General features: G+C 36.7%; 1 protein-coding gene across 1 annotated transcript in view; it reads left to right on the plus strand.

The window, feature by feature from the left end:
- The window catches only part of LOC120539491 (pyroglutamylated RF-amide peptide receptor), a 66,802-nt gene that overhangs the window by 12,132 nt on the left and 37,224 nt on the right, over positions 1 to 17,446 (plus strand). Inside the window, exon 2 of the mRNA XM_039769596.1 lies at positions 15,612 to 15,770. Coding sequence (XP_039625530.1) covers positions 15,612 to 15,770 — 159 coding nt within the window. The remainder of the gene's footprint in view (positions 1 to 15,611; positions 15,771 to 17,446) is intronic.

Genomic DNA, 17,446 nt, shown 5'->3' on the forward strand with positions numbered 1-17,446 from the left:
TACTTGGAGATTGTGGTGCAGTGGAGAATAAAGGAAGAAAACACCCTTGCTGTTTTCCCTTCCTTTCATCTCTCTCCTTTTCCTCACACTCACATTCCCACTCTTTATCTGAGCACACATCTGTCTCATGTAAGTCACCCACCCATGTTTTAGGGTACTATTGCCCTAACTTTTACCATGGACGGTTTACATTTCTTTTTTCCACTTCTTTCACTGCTTTCTACTTTAGCAGTGGGTGTTCTACATGCTAACACTTCACAATTATCACACCAACTGTTACATCTTTCAAAACTCTCACTCAACATTCCATAACTTTCACTTTCATTCACTTTGCTATTTTCTTCCTTATCATGATCTTCCTTATTACCAATAATACAAGCTAGTAAACCTCTTATAACAGCAGCTGTCTTCTTTAAACCTGATCTCTGTTTTCTTGCCTTTAATCCTTCCAGCCCCCTTCCATTTTGTGACACACTCAGCTCAGCTTCTACCTGCACTACAGGTTTCCTAGCTTTAGCCTGCTTCCCTCTGCCACTCCACTGGAAGATGGCTGACTTTAAAATGAACTTAGGCATTTCTAAGTCTACAATTTACTCTAATACAATTTGCCAAATTCGTTATGGGTTGGCCTACTTTTGCCCCTGTAAGCAAACATACACATACATACACAAAGATTCTAAACGAATAAGTACCGTATGAATAATGAATGCATGTCCCATCACTCCCTAGCACTTTAACCACTTAAATGCCGTATGAATGACGCATGCATCTTTCACCACTCCCTAGCACTTTAATTAGGGACTCACTACACCAGCACTAACAAACATGCAGGTGCCCTCGTGACACGCATGAAGTCTCTACACTTTGTTGGTTATATTACATTCAGCAACCAAACAATGTTTTACTTCCACCGCATTTGTACACTGGGTGCCCTAAAATTCACATACATAAACAAACACATACATCAAAACAGTATTTGCAAACAGGGTGCAAAACTTGGTTACCCCAAAATCCTGCCGACTACGCCAATTGTTTTATCTTGGTAGAGTAATATATGTATTGCTCTACTTTCCCCTATTGTATTATTAATATGCAGCCTTAGAATGCCTAATCTCACAGACTTACCACTGTTTATGTATATAACTTCTCCCCACCTTCCCTTCTATATCTATAACCTCAGGCAATTAGATGTAGTAAAAGACAAGCAGGAGTTAAGTTACACATAAAATAATGTATTACTGATAATATTCATAAATAATAACAAAATGCAAAGTACATTTGAATATTGGCAACCATACAACCTGATAAAATGGTGATGTGTAATTCAGGTGGCACACAGACTTGCAGTTACTTAAAATGTCTCTAGTTAAGGCATCGTTGGTGCTCAGCTTTCAGCCACATGCCTGTTCAATATGGCCGCTGAGCTGTGCTCTTCATTGTGTTGTCTTCATCATCACAGGTTCGCAAGAGAGATGCTTCTTCATCATATGTTGGTTAGTGAGAGAGAATGTGGTTGAGTAAGCAAATTTATAGGTTCTCTCCAATTCCTAGAACCAATAGGACATCATGGTACTTAAAGGCCTCTGAGACAAGCCAATTCCAAACAGCCATATCTCAGACCAATGAGAGAAATAGTACATTTTAACACCTCAACCCCCCAAGACCATATGTTAAGCTAACCTGGCTTTGTGTGGGGAATGAGACAAAGACTTTAGCAGAGAAATACTCATCAAACTGGTTTAAGACACATCCCCCCAAATCCTGTCATAAAATTACAAAATAACAGTTGTAAAAAGGGTCGGGGGTTAAACACGAATACCTCTCACCACTTGGTTTGCCTAAATTATAAATAAAGACATACAAAACATTTATCAAGTTATAGGCCAAATCCCACATCACAACAGGGGCCCTTACTACATTAAAGAGTAATGGGTGCAAAATGTTTAATGAAGATAGCATTTTGGATGGAACAGTCAACAGGAAAACCAGTCTACCACTAATCAAGTTCTGTGCATATTGGACTGTCTCTTTTTCTGCATTTTATGTGCTGAAATACTGTATTTTTAATCTGTCAAAAAAATGATATCTCCTCAAGTGGAAATTCAAAAATAATCTTAATGCAGCAATATTGTGTTTATATGCACATTTGGTTAGAAGGGTGTTCTGAGATGCTAAGCTCTTTCCTAAATGAATACTCCACCGAAAATGTATATTTTTTTTAAAGTTACTTACCCCATTTACCTTGTAGTGGTGGCTTAAAAAATGTTAATCTCATGTTTTCATGCAGAATGTAGAGAAAGCAGTTTATAATAGAATGTAATAGTGACCTAGGCTGTACAACTGAAAGCGATATGAAAAATGTATAACCACTGTCATGGGAGTTGGTGTGAATTCTATGGAACACGTAGAAGCTTACACAAGTGTGACTTACACTTGGTGAGATGGCATTTGCATGCACTTTTAAATTTTTTCGGCGCTTGTATGCACCTGAGTACTCATTCAACCCAAGCAGATAAACTCAGCTTTGTAATACATGCACGTTGTACGTTCATAGAACGGGCTACTGTATGTTTGCGTGAGACAGATTCAAGTCTGTCTTGCTTAATTTATACTACAGCTGAACTCAACTACACGTTTGTCTTTGACAAGATACAACCTGTTCCGGCCCACTTAGCTGATGCCTCTGCAAGTTCACCAATATAGTATAACAGCTAGGGAGTCTTCGGGTTGTTTTTCATCCTGAAGACCACACACAGCTAGTTTGGTTATATTCAGTTTTGGCATTCAGATGCAGTGCACTCAGAGCAGCTGCTAAGTGAAATGCAATATGTTTGCTTTGCTTTTAATTACAACACGCTGTCTATCGGCATGAATTAAAATTCTGGATGTTAAGTGCCATACTTGTTGCTGTTGCTTTACTTTGTTCTATCCTTCATAGTGTATCTCTCTTGCTAATGACTTATCTCACTATTGCTGTCAATAATGACTATAGTTTAAATTATGTCATGCTACATGCTACTATACTTCAATACACTCTACTATATAAGTAACGTATATACTCGCGGATAAGTCAGGACTTGATTATACCATATAATTTTGGTATTTTATAATGTCGGTCGTATGAGTTGAATGTGGAAAACTCACGCTATTGGTCCAAGAGATTATGATATGCTAAAGCCCACCTGAGAGAGTAACCACGGAGCACACTGCCTTTTTTTCTATGTATTATGCCTACGTGACCTCACTGTAATACTCAAACTATTCCAAAGTGATGTTTGCACTGTTTTGTGTTTTTTGTATCTCACACCCTCATACACCTTTATCGTAAGAGCATCCCTTATCTACGATGGAGCGTTCGATCAGAAGAAAATATGAAGCTGGTTTTAAATTACACGTTGTTGAAGTAGCGAAAATAATTGGTAACTGTGCTGCCGAAACAAAATTCAGTGTGTCTGAGAAACTGATGCAAGATTGGAGGAGGCAAGAAAATGTAAAAAAAAATGTAAGTGTTGCATTTTTGAATGGGCGTATAAGTTAGGGACTGATTTTATGATCGATTTTTCGGTTTCAAGATCCAAATTATACGTGAGTATATACGGTACTTAAATTTCCTCAGTTGTGGTAAGACTTGCTAATAATTACTACTGCATTTTCTTTTCAACATGGGTTTTAGAAAATTGCTTTTTCAATATTTTGATTAAAATTATCCCTCCCACTCAATTATTATACTTATAAACTCTGCCTTTGTGGTATCCTTTCCCGGTTTCATGCTTTTGTTCACAATGTTTCTCTAGTTACTCATTACAGATGTATGTAGACACAAAGAATCTCACCAAACCATGTTACATTTGTTTTTACACACTGCAGATTTACAAAATAGTCTAAAGTTGACTTACAACTATGGAAAAAAATGCTGGTTACAAAGTCAATCCCCAATAATTCAGTGTGGGTGCAGGTTTTTATGCCAACCATTTTGACAAATGTCGGCCATTTTGTGTCCAGTTGGTCTTTGTAATTATCTATCCTTTTTCTTCTGTTATTTTGTATTACAATAAGTGTGCTACAGTAGCAATAAAAAGTACTCATCTCCTCACCTTTTCACAGTTTATTTTTTTGCAACATTGAATCACAGTAGATTGAAAGGTTGTTTTTATAGGTACCCCTGCTGCTGCTAGTGAAGAATTGCAAGCTCATACGACTGGTGACTTATTCCTGGCTAATCCAGCTCTCAGAGCTATTACAGTATCTACAAGACGTGCTTACTCTTGATGCTGTTTTTAATGAATGTGGAGTATACAAATTTCAGAAGTTAGTCAAGCATGTCTTACTTCCACTTCACTTTTCCTTTGATTTTAAAACTAATGATGAGGGCATCTATACTAATAAAAGGCAAAGCCCTCACTCACTCACTCACTCACTCATCACTAATTCTCCAACTTCCCGTGTAGGTAGAAGGCTGAAATTTGGCAGGCTCATTCCTTACAGCTTACTTACAAAAGTTGGGCAGGTTTCATTTCGAAATTCTACGCCTAATGGTCATAACTGGAAGGTATTTTTCTCCATTAACTGTAATGGAGTTGAGCTGGAAGGGCGGAGTTTCGTGTGACATCATCACGCCTCCCACGTAATCACGTGAACTGATTGTCAACGCAGTGCGTAGAAAACCAGGAAGACCTGCAAAAAGCGCTTAAGAAAACATGCATTATATAATTGAGAACGCAGCGAAAAACAATAAGAAGCGAGCGAGTAACATATACTACCATATTCATGAGTGTTGCTGCCTCGGAAAGAAAGCAAGGTGTAAACCTAAACTTTAAACTAAGTTCATAGACAGGCTACCGCTGGCGTTTCACATGCCCACAGGTAATGCGGGATACAAGTTTAATGAGAGGACGCAGGATATAAACGAGAGTTTTGATCACTTTATAACTAAGTTAAAATTGTAGGTGAAGGGGTGTGCTTATGCAAATTCCGAGACTGTGTTTGTGGGGGATTGACAGTTAAGGCGGGTAGGGGAGTCACGCCATCATCTCCCCTCCCATTCATCTAATTTCGGTCTGAGCTGAGCTCGCGCTAATGCCGTCTTCAAGCAACTTTGTCAGACTGCCACCAAATACTCACAGAAAAATCCACAAGTTAATACACACGCTGTCTCTATAGAGTTTCTCCACACTGAATCCTCCAGACACTACTTACAAAAGGTCACATTGACAATCGTGTTACGTTATTTTTAAAATCTGTCCTTTTCTTAGCACAAGCACAGCTGAGAAGCTTCGATGCATGTGCTCCATAACACGTTAAAAAATAATGCATTTAATCACACTTTGCATTACAAGCAAAGGGGAGCTTTTGTCAATGCATGATTTCCTGGTACACCGATTACATTGATCAGCGCATCCCGATTCATTTTACCCTCGCACCACCTTAGTTTGAGAAGAAGTCTGAAAAAATATGAGGTTAACACAGAAAAACATCACCAATTCAAGCTTTATGAATAATCGATTCGCCATCAATAATTGTTTTGGTAAAGCCATCCTCCTTCCATTTTATAATTTTTCTGCCAATAGCCATGATTAAATGAACGGTAAATAAAGTAAGAGCAAAGCGAGGGTGACTTATTTAGGCAGGCATATATATGACAGCAACACTCATGACAATGTCAATCATGTTACGCTATTATTAAAATGTTTCCTTTTCTTTTTCATTACTTCTTTAACACACTACTTCTCCGCTGCGAGACGCGGGGATTTTGCTATATATATATATCATATAATATATGAATGACCTCCAAAGAGCGCTGAGACTTTTGATATCATGAACGTGTCTGCAAAAACTGTGGTCTCCTGCCCAGCAAAAGTCGAGCAGCCAGCCAGCGCATAGCTGTGCCGGCCTTTGAGATGCTGACTGCGCTTCTGCTTTAAGTCAAAGTGAGCACTTTTAATTTTTTTCATCCTCCCCCTGCGCTATAGCCCAGACAAGTGCAAACACGGGACCCCTTTTCTACACCACGGCAAAATAATATTAAGGCGATTCACACTTTCTTTTGCATGTATACGATTATGAGGTCCTCACCTCGGATTATGAAAACACGCACACGAGTGGAGGACTGACAGTGCCATCACAGCCGATTAATGGCGGGACGTCTCACCAGTCTACACAAGGCGATCATAACGTCAGCGAACACATCTCTCTATACTATATAAAAGAAAAAGGCAACTTTCCTTTCTTTACACCTTTTTCCTTTTATCCCAAACCAAAGCCTTTCTCTTAACACTGCAGAGGACACAAAACTAATTTTCTTTAAATGCCGGTAAGGCACATTACCAGAGGCACAAATTTGAACGCTCACATAGAAAATGTAATTTCTATACCACAGCCGTCGTGTAGCGCCTTTCAAAAGGGATCAACTACCGAGAGATGATCCATATACATTTTAGCTGCTGTTAGTACTACTTACCTGTTGTGTTACACAGTCTTTAAAATGTAGTTTACCTGAAACCACTCCAGTAGTGCTCAATGTACCTGTACTTCTTAAAACGTTAATGTTTTACTGTTTAATAACTTATAGACTATATTTTATTATTTTTCCCTTGCACTCAGTGACCAAAGCTATACACCTAGATAGGTATGTATATATATATATATATATATATATATATATATATATATATATATATATGTGTGTGTATATGTAGATATGTATATAGATATGTAGATATGAAGATATGTATGTGTATATATATGTATGTATGTGTGTGTGTGTGTGTGTTTGTATATATATATGACAGCAGCAATCCAAGCTGTGAGAAAACACTAAAAAGGAGGCGTGTCAGACGTTGTGGTACATTTTCTGATGCAGCTAGACGAAAAAACCTTTGTGACGCTGCCGCCAAATACACAAAACAATTACTTTGACAATCATGTTACATTATTTTTAAAATGTTTCCTTTTCTTTTTCATAACTTCTTTAACACATGACATCACATAAGCGCTGGTATTTTGCTATATATATATATATATATCACAGCGACACTCATAACAGTGACAAAACAATTACATTGACAATCATGTTACGTTATTTTCAAAATGTTTCCTTTTCTTTCTCTTTCCTTCTTTAACACACTACTTCTCGCTGCCAAGCGGGTATATATATATATATATATATATATATATATATATATATATATATATATAGATAGATAGATAGATAGATAGATATGAAAACAACATATATATATATAGATAGATAGATAGAGATATATAGATAGATAGATATGAGAACAACACTCATATCAATGACAAAACAATTACATTAACAATCAAGTTACGTTGTTTTTCAAATTTTTCCTTTTCTTTTTCGTACCTTCTTTAACACACTACTTCTCCGCTGCGAAGCGCGGGTATTCTGCTAGTACAATATAAATCTCATTTGTATGCTTTATATCTCTGTCTCTGCCATCTGTTCATTATTCTGTAAATCCTTTCACATTTCTTTTGCTTCACTTCTGTTCAAACTAATGACCTATTTCATAAGAAAACAGCCATATGCTGAAACATTTGTATATCTTTTACACAAAAATCTCAATTTGCTCAGCTATAGTCCATGCAAAAAACCTACTTTAGTCCTCATAAGCATCCATAAGAGAGACCTTTAATCCATGCACACACTTCTCTCAACTTAGTTTAAGTGTAAAGTTTTTGCAAGGGGGATCAGATTGTTCTAATGTTACTGCATTCCAAATGTTCATTTTCATTTTCCATATTACTATTAAATTTCTCCCTTCTTTATGTATACTAGCAGACCACACTGTTATTTCTTTCAGTTATTACCAGAGGACAGTTGTTCTTCTGGGTTCTATAAGTGCCACATTGATTTTTTAGTCTCAAAATGCAGAACTCCTGAATTGTGGACAGTTCATCTTTGCTACATATTTGTATTTAGTTTCATCTATTCAGAATTATCCACTGCCAGAATTATGAATGCCTGTAACAGTACAGTAACTTTAGAACGTATTCCAACCATGCTTGCCCATCAATCTACACGCAATACTCCAGAATGACAAAGTGAAAACATGATTGAGAAAGGATTTATTAAAAATCAAAATCTGAAATCTCTCATTTATAGATGTATTCAGATTCGTTGCTGTGTCACTCCAAATTGTTGTAATGTGCATCCTGTTTGCTTTAATTATCCTTATGACATGTCATAAGTCCATCTGTGGCAAACTGAATTGATTGGACATTGTTTAGAAGAGCACACACCTGTGTATATAAAGTGTCACACTGCAGGGTCACAACAAAAACCAAGTCAAGAAGTACAAGTATCTCACCATGAACCTCCGTGATCAAATTGTGATGACACAGGTATAAAACTGTTTCTAAAGCTTTGAGTGTTCTCAGGAGCACAGTGACCTCATTACTTGTGAAAAGAAAAGAAATTTGAATCACCAGGACTCTTCCTACATTTTACAATCCAAACTGAGAAACCAGGCATACAAGACCATGGTTAAGGACCCAATAGTCACTCTAAGAGGGCTTTAGAAGTCATCTGCTTTGGTGGGAGAACCTGTCGGAAGGACACCCATCGCAGCAGCACTCCATCAATGAGGCGTTTATGGTAAAGTGGTTAACTACTGCTTAGAGGACTTAGAAATTATAAGGACAAAGATTCTCAGAACTTAAAGCACTAAATCAGGAGAAGACCAGGCATTGCTCATTACCTGCCTGTTCTCATCAGGGAGACTGGTCATAATTGAGGGGAGGGTGATTGTATCCGAGGTCCATGAAGAAAAGCTGCTCCATTGTGCACACAACCTCAGACTGGGATGACCATTCACTGTTCAGCACAACAATGACCCAAATGTATAGCCAAGGCAACGCTGGAATGACTTCGAGACAAGTCTCTGATAGTCTTTGAGTGACCAAGCCAAAGCCCAGACTTAAATTCAATAGAACAGGCGTGGAGTGACCTGAAGATGGCAGTTTATACGAACAATCTAATGAGCTTAAGAATTTTGCTAGGAAGAATGGGATACACTGCCTAAGTCCAGGTGTGCAAAGTGCGCAGAGACTTACTTAAAAGGGTTCAAAGCTATAATTGTTGCCAAAGGGACTGCTACAAACTACTGAATTAAGAGTCTGAACAGATACCAGTTTTTGATTTTTCAATAAATTTGCAAAGTTTTTCTGAAAATGTTGTTATTATGGGATATTGAGTGTAGATTGATGGGTAAAAATGTCGGATTTACCAGTTTAAAAATACATTACAACACAATGAAATGTGCAGAAAATGAAGGTGTCTGAATACTTTTTAAAATTCACTGTAAGAATCACTGAATCTGTGGACAATGGCAGCTGATGTCACACAATCCTGCACGTTTATTTATTTATTTCCCCAGGGGAAAGGGTCAGAATGGGGTTGAAGATGTGTGTTGTATGTAATGTTTTATTCTTTGTTCTTTATTAACAATTCAGAATAGATGATATGCTCCTGAGTGATTTAGATGAGGTATTGTTATACAATATATAAATATGGTTTGGGTTCGGACTTCTTTGAAGGGTGTATTAGGACTGAAAATATTATATCATTTAGTTTGTTCTTAAAATAATAAATTGCCCACAAACATCCGTTTTTACCTCCTTTCTGTAAGAAAGCATCTATTTTCTCTTCACTGAGGTGAATTATTTGTCTCTGTGGCCACCAGCGTACTGCTATTTACTGTTTTGCATTTCTGTATGAAACTGCTCACATTGATTAAATGCTCTTCATTTGTGTATACTTGACTAATTTGGGTGTCTCTGTACAAACGCTTGTTATTGCCCCTACTTTCTTTTTTGTAGACAAAACCGACACATCTAGTGTAAAATTTTAGTTTTGACATCAGTGAAACTCAATCTTAATGACAGCCTGTGTTGATTTCCTTCACCACTCTTTGAATGTCATCGCCAGTTTCCTCCCGGTCATGCGCATTTCTCTTTTCTGAATAACCTCACATTTCATTTATATACATAATGCTGGGGTAGGATATTTCTAGGCCACTGAAGAGCTTGTTCATTACGATTTGGTGGGATTCAAAACTGCTTTGACTGTTACACTAAAATTATCCTTTTTCAATATGCCTCACTTTTAAAATTGAGAAATCTGTTCTTTATCTCCCCAAAGTGCAGCATAAATAAAGGTTATGAATATCAATATTAAAGGACAGAATTTTTTTGAATGGGTACTTAAAAGGCACAAAGTGAGATGTGACGCATTCACTTTCCAGTGGGTGACAGCTCCCACGCCGCAATAAGACAAGTGATACTTTTGATAATATTCTGTTTTTCATCAGTAGACCAGAAGGAACTAAAGAATTAGGAAGGGCAACATGGATTTGAGATGCTCAGAAGCTGGACATTTTCCTTAGTTCTTCCAGTATTTACTTTCTTAGCTAAGAAAGCATGAGTTAATAAGCTGTAGAGATAAAAGCATGAATGAGTGCAGAATTGTTGTGGTTGTAGTGCAAGTACACAAATATGGTAAAGTTAACTCACACAATTAAGACAAATATTGCCAGTTTCATGAGCAAGCAATAAATACATTTTAACACATAATCAAAGACTCAGCAGAAAGCAGAGTTAGAAATCCTTTCATTGCAATAATGTTCTTCCAAATAAGTACATTTATCTATTTACCTATCATCTAAAAACACTTTTTTTCCATTATTAGGTATCTTTCCTAGCAGCATTAAAATGTTGCCAGAAAAAAAAGACCTTGAATGGGCACACAGTTTAAAATCTTTAGTTAACCTACCATATACTAACTTTGAATGCATGAAGAAAGGAGAGAACTTAGCAAAATTCTTCATGGATGGTTGTGCTGGCTCAACATAGGCAGGCACCGGGAATCTGTGTTTCATCAGCACTAACCCATAGCTGGAGTGTAAATCAAAGTTCAGTCTACTGAATTTGTGTGCTACTAGACATGATATCCATCTAAGATGTGGGGAAATCTAAAATAATCAACTTAGGCCTCAGCATTTTCAGCTTTAATATTTGCAGGGCACCATGGATTGGAAAGTGTTTTGTTATGTGTGTAGTAATAACATGCATTTCAACAGATGGTGCATTGTAAACAGTAGTACTACTCTAACAAATCCCATACCAAATGGCATTTGACAAACAAGAGATACACATACACTTAGAACATAACATAACAAATCTGACAAATGAGAGGAGGCCATTCAGTCCATCAAGCCAGTTTATTTAGCTAATGCCTAAGCTGTCCCAATATATCACCCTTGGTAGTTTGTTCCAGACTCCCACAATTCTTTGCGTAAAAAAATGCTTCATGCCTTCAGTTTTAAATGCACTTACCCTTAATTTCCACTGGCGTCCTCGAGCATGTGATTCATCCTTTAAGCCAAAAGAATGTTGCTAGTGTTTTTATTAGGTGGATAATGTCCACATTTAATTTAAATGCTTTTCTGCATTTATTTATAAAGGTCCTTTATGACATTAAGTGAAACCATGGCGAAGGTGTAGAGGAAACAAAGGTACTCAGAAAAATACAGACACAGACACAGGAAGAACATGCAACCAACAGTAAGAATCTGACCAGACATCAGATTAAGTCCAGGTTCCTGATGGTGTGAAGTAGCAGTTCTTGTTCATAATTTATGAATGCCTCTATTCTCTATTCACTTGTTCTTTCATTACCACACTGAATCCTTTAAAAACATTACTGTTATATTAAAATAAAGAATTAAGTGAGATAACACTTAAATGATATTGTTGTAATAGTATTATAACATTAAAGCATAACACAAATATTTAGATAAACACAATTATGCCAATGTATTATTTTACAGCTAAGGCAATATGAAGATCATTGCTCATTTTTTAACTTTAAATATTACTTTACAAAAGTAAAACCTGATAAGGTCTGAACCACTGCCTACTGCTACCTGTGATCAAAGGAGAAGTGAAAAAAGAGCTGGTTTGTGCCTGGCACCTGATGCTACTGGTGAAGGCATCCCTGATGCTGGATGAAGTTGCTTCAGTGGCTGCAAGGTTGAATAGATGAAAACAAAAGAAATACAAATGATCAACTGAACAGTCAAGTCCTAAAATGTTTTCTTACTTTCTGTTCATGCAAGGTAATGTAGTGCATATCAATCAATTAGTGTAACAACATTGTATTTCCAGTCCTTAACCCAGCTCTGCAATGGGCACATAACATAGACATCACAAAGGAATCTCCACCATAGCCTGTTGTTGTCTCTATGATCTAAATTGGCAGATATGACTGGTGACAGATCATTCCAATTCATGCTTGAAACAGGACATGCCCTCCTGTGGGATGCTTACTACAAGTGACAGAACTCTTCACACCAAGAAATTTGAACTTTTGCACTTTGAATTTGTTCCTTTTTGGAAAAAAATACCAAGTCAATTTCTGATCTTAAAAATATTACACAACAAAATTTTGCCCTATTGTGAAACACCATAAACCTTGGGTTGAGTTTAATCACGAATCCCTAACTGGACATTGAATGGCAAGACATAACATATGTTGCCAAAAAGCAGGAGAGATTTTTTCACATCATCCAGGTTCATAAAGTGAAAATACAAACAGAAAGGGCTGATGTTGCTATTCTGAGTAGTAGAAACTATATGAATGTTGTGACCAGTAGGGGGCAACACTGAGCTGCCCCAACCACTCAAACAGACCAAAATTGGCACAAGTTCGGGAATCAAATAAGTGAATTTTACCTTAACAAAATGTCTCTATATCAATAATAGGATCAGCCAAGAACAATTCTACTTTTCTTTGTTCTTCTCCTTCCACTTCTCCAAGTGAGCTTCATCCTCCGCTTCCCGAATCTGACTTGTTTAGGTGAGGTGTCAGATCCCTTTTATGCCAGACCTGGGAGTACTTCCAGTGTTAAAGCACCACATGTTGGAAACACTTCCAGGTCAGGCCGACGTTCCCTAAATTATCGACAGTTTGTCCCTGTAGTTTGCCCTTATGGCACCAATGGAACTCAGCAGGGCTGTGTAATGGGACTGTGCTTCCCAACCTGGCTTGTGGGTATCAATGTAATATCTATAGACCAGGAAGACTATCATCTATTGTGTTGGGGAGCAAATAGCTCATGCAAGTGGTCTCTCTGTGTCCTTGCATTAAACAGGACTCCCGGCCATAATGTTAGTCCATGTTTGGTATCCATGACAATGTATAAGAACCCAGTCTGCCTGGCATATGTTCATCTCTGGTTTGAATCAGAATATAATTTAGCCAATTTGTATTCAAACCCGCCATTTGCATTTGCAGTGTTCACATTGTGAACAGGCATTGACTTTAAGTCACCGTCACTATGCAGAATTCATATCAGCTTATACTTACACTAGCTGTGCTACATCCATCTAAGATGGGATGAAATCTAAGTAATCAACTTAACCTCAGCATGAACGTTTTCAAGTGCACCATTTATTGGAATGTACATTGTAATGCAGATAGTAATAAAATGCATTGCATCAGTCATTCCAACAAATGATACATCACAAAAAGTTGTAGCAATAAAATAGATTACTACAAATGTTTGGTGTGTGTCATATATTGCAATGACAACTGCAATGCCTACAGTATGTCTCTGTTATATGCCATTTGGTATGACTCTTGTAAAAGCAGTGTTAATGTCTGTGTTGCGCCATCTGTTGGAATGACAGAGACCTAGCAACCAAATGGACAGAGAGATACATAGATTCATAGATGCTTGTCATTTTATTATTTCCTTTTACACTTTTGTTAAATATGGCGATTATCCATTTCTGACCATCTCAAAATGTCGTCCGAGAGATACACTCAAAAGTGCATTTACACATAGATGCTAATGTGGTCAAGTATAATCCAGTGCTGATCAGATCATGAAAAAGAAGGCCAATATGTCCTATGTAAGCCAATTCTGTCCATTTTAAACCATGGTAACTTTAGTAAATGGCCTTTTAAGTTGATATTAAGCAACAAAGTGCATCCTAGGACTTAAGAACATGTCATACTCAGAAAGACTCTAACAGTTAAACGTGCTTAGTCTTGAACAGAGGAGACAGCGAGGCCTAATCCAGGCCTTCAAAATTCTCAAAGACATTGACAAAGTAAATCCAGCAGAATCCTTTCAATTTAAATGAGAAACACATAATTGAAGACAGTTGTGGAAACTAAGTGCATTTAGGACTGAACCCATAAAGCACTTTTTTTACACAAAGAATTGTGTGAATCTGTTACTAATTACTGAGGCCTGTAGTTACAGCAAAAACCTTGACAACCTTTAAGAAGGATGTGCATGAGATATTTGGACAGCTTAACTTTTAGCCAAACAAACAAGCTTTGATGGACTGAGTGATATCCTCTGGATTGTCAGATTTCTTATATTCTTCCTATGCTCTTACTCTTGTTGGAAATAGCGGTGGATAGGGTGTCAGTCCATCACAAAGCTTATTAAAATTAAACAGATTCATTGTGTAAAGGGACGATTAACCATTTTATTTGTACTGTAAGGTTGATTAACATTAAATACACACTATGTTAATGTCTTGGCCTGCAATAGACGTGGGCCTTGTCCAGGGTTTGTTCCTGCCTTGCACCCTGTGCTAACTGGGATAGGTGCCATCACCCTCCGTGCCCCTGTTTAGGACTAAGCGTGTTAGAAAATGACTGACTGACTGTCTATGTTAACATCTTATTAAATAGCAGTAAGTGATCATTGGATGCTTTATACTGTACAAAGTCATAACTAAGCCAATCAACCCCTTGCAGCTCATGTGATTTTTAAATAAAATGTACAAAATCAGGTTTTATGTATTTTGTCAAGGTATCAAACGCCTGTAAAAGCAATCTTTAGTTATATAGTTAAAACTAAACACTTGGTGATCTCTGAGGAAATGGCAATGAGTGTTAGTGGTGTGAGACAGCTATAAAAGAATAGTCTGGCAAACACAATTGTTTATTGATTGAAAGTAAACTAACATATGGTATTTTAAGTGCAAGATAAATTGATGTCTTTGATAAATAATGTGCCAACTGCTGTTTGATTTTGTGAAAAATGCTTATAAGAAAACATATTTGTCTTTCTCTCTGGGAATAAGCTTTGGTTTTATGCATGTGTATATTTTTCTCTTCATTTTGCTGTTTTCTAAAACCGGCTGCATGGTGTTTAAGACCATCCAGATAATATATCAATTCTAGTAAAAATTTGATAAATGAGGAGACCCAGGCAGACTTGAAGATCAAGTCCTCGCTGGCAGTCACTGCCTGTTTGGAGACTGGATATTCTATCTATGTCTTTATGGATTTGCTCAATTATGTTTTCCTTATTGGAAGGAAGTACCTGTTATGGTAATTGGCCTCACTAAATTGGCACTAAAAATTAAGTGTGAGATGGACTTGTGCTTTGTCCTCGACAGGTTTATGGCTTGTACCCAATAACGCTATGATGCAATGGTTTTGAAAATGGATGAATGCTTTTTTTTCAGACCGCATTGATATAATAAGAAAAAATTAATTTGCATAAGGTTCTAAAAGTCCATGCTAGCTCATTTATTTTGTTCAAATTTCTTTTTTTCTTTAACAGGGGGATTCCTCTGTAAGCTGGTACCCTTTCTTCAGGTAACAGCAGTCTCAACGAGCATCCTTACTATGACCTGTATTGCAGCAGAACGTTTTCAAGGGATTTTATATCCTTTGCAGTTGGGAAACATATACTCTCCTATTCGGGCCACTAAAATGCTTGGTAAGAAAAAAGAAATAACTAATCGTAAAAAATACAGCAATGTTTTTAATGCTTTTCATTAAATGAGTCCTCTTTATCACTAGAATTCCCTCACACCCAATTTAGGTATTGTCAGTAGCATTTTTTTTCTTTAACTGACCATTATAGCACGCTTCTCTGAAAAACACGCTCAGCACTTTGGCTTTGTAAAATGCATTATGAAGAATATATGTTTTGTTAAGATTCTTGTGTAGTGATTTATTTTGAAGTAGGTGCTATATCAACTTTAATGCTTAGTATGTCATTCTTTATGTTAAACTCGTTCAAATTTTTTCTGCATTAATGAGATAGCAACACACTGGCAGCAGCTGTTAAAGGGTACATTTACAGGGCTGCTTCTGAAAGGAAGAGATAAGACAAACACAAAAATTCCCAAAGTAGGAGAAAAAAATACAGAATTCTTAAAGGATGGGGATACAAATTTTTGACCACCAATACTTTAGCCATTTATACAGTTTATATGGCAAGTTTATCAGTTTATAATTTAATCTAAAACACATTAAAGACTGCAGAAATGAAGGAGTCTGAATACATTCTGAGTCCAATCTGTATGTATGCGTGTGTGTCTAGAGGGGACAAGAAACAGACTAACAACACTAAAGTGCCTCGTTCCTCAGATGGTCCAAAACTTATGGTATGTTGTAATGCTGTGCTCTTCATGGTTGGCAGACCAGAAGAGGCAAAAGAGGAAGTAAGACAAACCCTCATTAGAGAGGGGGGTACCATTCATAAACCCTGGCTTAAACAACAAAATTCATAAGACAAATGTTAAGTTTATGTAGCAAAAACGTTAAAAACATGAAAACTCAAAGAATACAATTGAAACGCCCATGAACAAACCAAAAAGCAGATTAGAAAAAAAAAAATAATTAAAAAAAAAACCCCTAAAAATCTGAGGTACTGTAGAATTATATTACTGTGACCTTACCAAATTGTAAAAATATTTGAAAAGATCCTCATAAACAGAATACTCATTGTGCATCTAGTGCGGTATAGTCATGACTGGTTTTCATATATTTTCTTTTGTCTGTTTTTAGTCTTTTTCAGAGTTTGGTTTTCCCATTAGGGGTTTGAACACTGCAGAAATTATTTCTGTACTTGCATTTCATGTGAGAGTAATATTTGGCAATGCTGATTTTGGTTTGTGTCTTTTCCAGCATCATGCTGCTTTTCAAGGGAGTACCTGTTTTCTAAATTGTTTGTATACTTTTGACACAACAAGATGATCTAACGGTGTGACCTGTGACATCATTGGGCCAACAGTGTAAAAGTTTGAGTTTCTGATAAAAAAAAAAAAAAAAAATCTTCTTTTGCTTTTTTGAAATACAGTATAGAAAACTTTTACTATTTTCATCTTCCCTTCCAGTTTCATCACAGACATAACAGATGTGTGGTAATACAACCTGTTTTTAATAGCACACATTTAATGTATATGGTATTATTCCTAATATAGGTTAAAGCAAATACCAAAGTAACACAATTATCAGAATAACAAATACTTTTTGTGGACCCGGACAAACATTCATAGAACATCATGTTATACGAATCTCGGAACGAAATGTAAATCTCAGTATAAGAAATGGTTTTCCAACAAAAAATGGCCACCGAATATAATGATGTGATGCAAAAAATACTTA

The sequence above is a fragment of the Polypterus senegalus genome, chromosome 11 (assembly GCF_016835505.1).
Source record: "Polypterus senegalus isolate Bchr_013 chromosome 11, ASM1683550v1, whole genome shotgun sequence".
Lineage (NCBI taxonomy): Eukaryota > Metazoa > Chordata > Cladistia > Polypteriformes > Polypteridae > Polypterus > Polypterus senegalus.